Source organism: Montipora capricornis, chromosome 1 (genome assembly GCF_036669925.1).
Source record: "Montipora capricornis isolate CH-2021 chromosome 1, ASM3666992v2, whole genome shotgun sequence".
Lineage (NCBI taxonomy): Eukaryota > Metazoa > Cnidaria > Anthozoa > Scleractinia > Acroporidae > Montipora > Montipora capricornis.
In genome coordinates, this window is record NC_090883.1 from 13,880,951 (window position 1) to 13,883,024 (window position 2,074).

General features: G+C 45.5%; 1 protein-coding gene across 1 annotated transcript; it reads left to right on the forward strand.

Annotated features, from left to right (window-relative positions):
• Window positions 1-222: 222 nt before the first annotated feature.
• Window positions 223-1,173, forward strand: LOC138058428 (uncharacterized). The gene has a single exon (XM_068904285.1). It carries the CDS (start codon window positions 223-225, stop codon window positions 1,171-1,173), a length of 951 nt encoding a protein of 316 aa, XP_068760386.1.
• Window positions 1,174-2,074: the final 901 nt, after the last annotated feature.

The following is a 2,074-nucleotide window of genomic DNA, read 5'->3' on the forward strand; positions in this document are numbered from 1 at the left end:
GCGTTGGAAACGTTCTTTCGATTTGTATGTGTTGGCAAAAGGGATTGTGGAAGATCGTCAGAAGGTTGCTCTCTTGTTGCACACCGCAGGACAAGAAGTTCAGGATTTGTATTACACGCTTGCCCGTCCGGAGGAAGAGATTACAAAGATGTTGTGGAGCTATTGGATAGCTACTTTGTACCGAAAGTAAACGTGCCTTTTGAACGCCATGTTTTCAGGCAAATGAAGCAACAATCACATGAGAAAGTAGACCAGTTTGTTTGCAGGCTAAGGCAGAAGGCGATTACATGTGAATTTGCGAACGTGGATGAGACGATTCGGGACCAACTGATCGAGAAATGCCGAGACGGCAGGCTCAGACGAAAGTTTCTGGAGAAAACAAATGCTACTTTAAAAGACTTACAAGACATTGCAAGAAGTCATGAAGCTGTAGACGCGCAGATGGAGTCGATGAACAAGTCACCGGTTAGTAGCAGAGATCAAGTTCATTCAGTTAAACAACAAAAGTTCCAAGCGAAGGGAAGAGGGCGTGACCCTAAGAAAGGAGGGTCAAACATCAGATCGCGAGGGCCTGGGGCCAAACAACCCAAAGCATGCTACAACTGCAACCGTCTAGGCCATTTCGCAAGGGATTCGTGTTTCCCAGCTAAGAATAAAGAGTGTGGAAAGTGTGGAGCTCGTGGACATTTTGCGGTCTGTTGTGGAAACAAGAAACTTTCGTCGAGTAGCCAGAAGGGGATTGTTCCAGAAACTAAGAAGAAAGCTTATCTAGTAGCAGAAGGGGTCTCTGGAGAAGGAGATGGTTATGCATTTACTGTTGGAGGAGGGCTGAGAGTTGGAGAAATTACACTCAAGGTGGGAGGAGTAGTGTTAGACAGTGTACTTATTGACTCTGGGGCATCATGTAACCTGATTGACTGCAACACTTGGAATAATATGAAACAGAATCGGATCGAATGCGAATCCCAAGTGTCGGATAAGAAGTTATTTGCGTACGGACAGAAGGAACCGCTCGAGGTCGTAGGAACATTTGTGGCAGAGGTAGTATGTGAAGATAACGGAGCAGAGTGTGTAGATGAGTTCACGGTCATTAAGGGAATAGGAAGACCTTTGCTGGGAAAGAAAACAGCCGAAAAGCTTAACGTGTTACGCGTAGGACCAGAACGTTCCTAATATTTGTTCCATAGTGGAAGAAGGGTGTGACCAGGACATCCGGGAGAGTTATGCTGACATACTCACTGGGGTTGGAAAGCTAAAAGATTATCGCCTCAAGCTACACATTAATAAAGAAGTTAAACCTGTAGCTCAGCAAGTACGTAGACTCCCTTTTGGAGTAAGGGACAAAGTAGATCTCAAATTGGGTGATGTCCTTAGCAAGGACATCATAGAAGAAGTGCCAGACACACCAACGTCGTGGATGTCACCACTCGTGGGAGTCCCAAAACCGGACGGTAACATACGAGTTTGCGTAGATATGAGAAGGGCAAACGAAGCGATTATTCGTGAACGTCATCCGATACCAACGATAGAAGAAGTTCTTTACGATCTTAATGGGTCAACTGTCTTTAGTAAACTTGACCTCAAGTGGGGGTTCCACCAAGTTGAACTAGAAGAAGAGTCAAGAGAAATCACCACATTTGTCACCCATCGAGGGCTGTATAGGTATAAGCGGCTTATGTTTGGTATCTCGTCAGCCCCTGAGAAGTACCAGAGGATCATATCCGATGTTATACGTGGTTACAAGGGAGTGGCAAACATAGCTGATGACCTAATTGTTCATGGGAAAGATGCCGGAGAGCACGATAAGAATCTACATGCAGTTTTACAGCGCCTGAGAGAGAGAGGTTTAACCTTAAATGGAGCCAAGTGTCAATTTAGATTACACAAGTTAACCTTTTTCGGACATAACCTGAGTCGTGAAGGAGTTTCGCCAAGTGAAGAGAAGATTGCGGCAGTCGTGAACGCTCGACCCCCAAAGAATGCCTCCGAAGTGCGCTCATTTGTACAGCTAGTCCAGTATTCATCAAAGTTCATCCCGAACTTTTCACAAGTCGCTGAACCTCTACGGAAGCTG

Excerpts from the sequence above, each read along its gene's own strand:
- LOC138058428 (XM_068904285.1), top strand. The coding sequence starts at position 223 with ATGAAGCAACAATCACATGAGAAAGTAGACCAGTTTGTTTGCAGGCTA.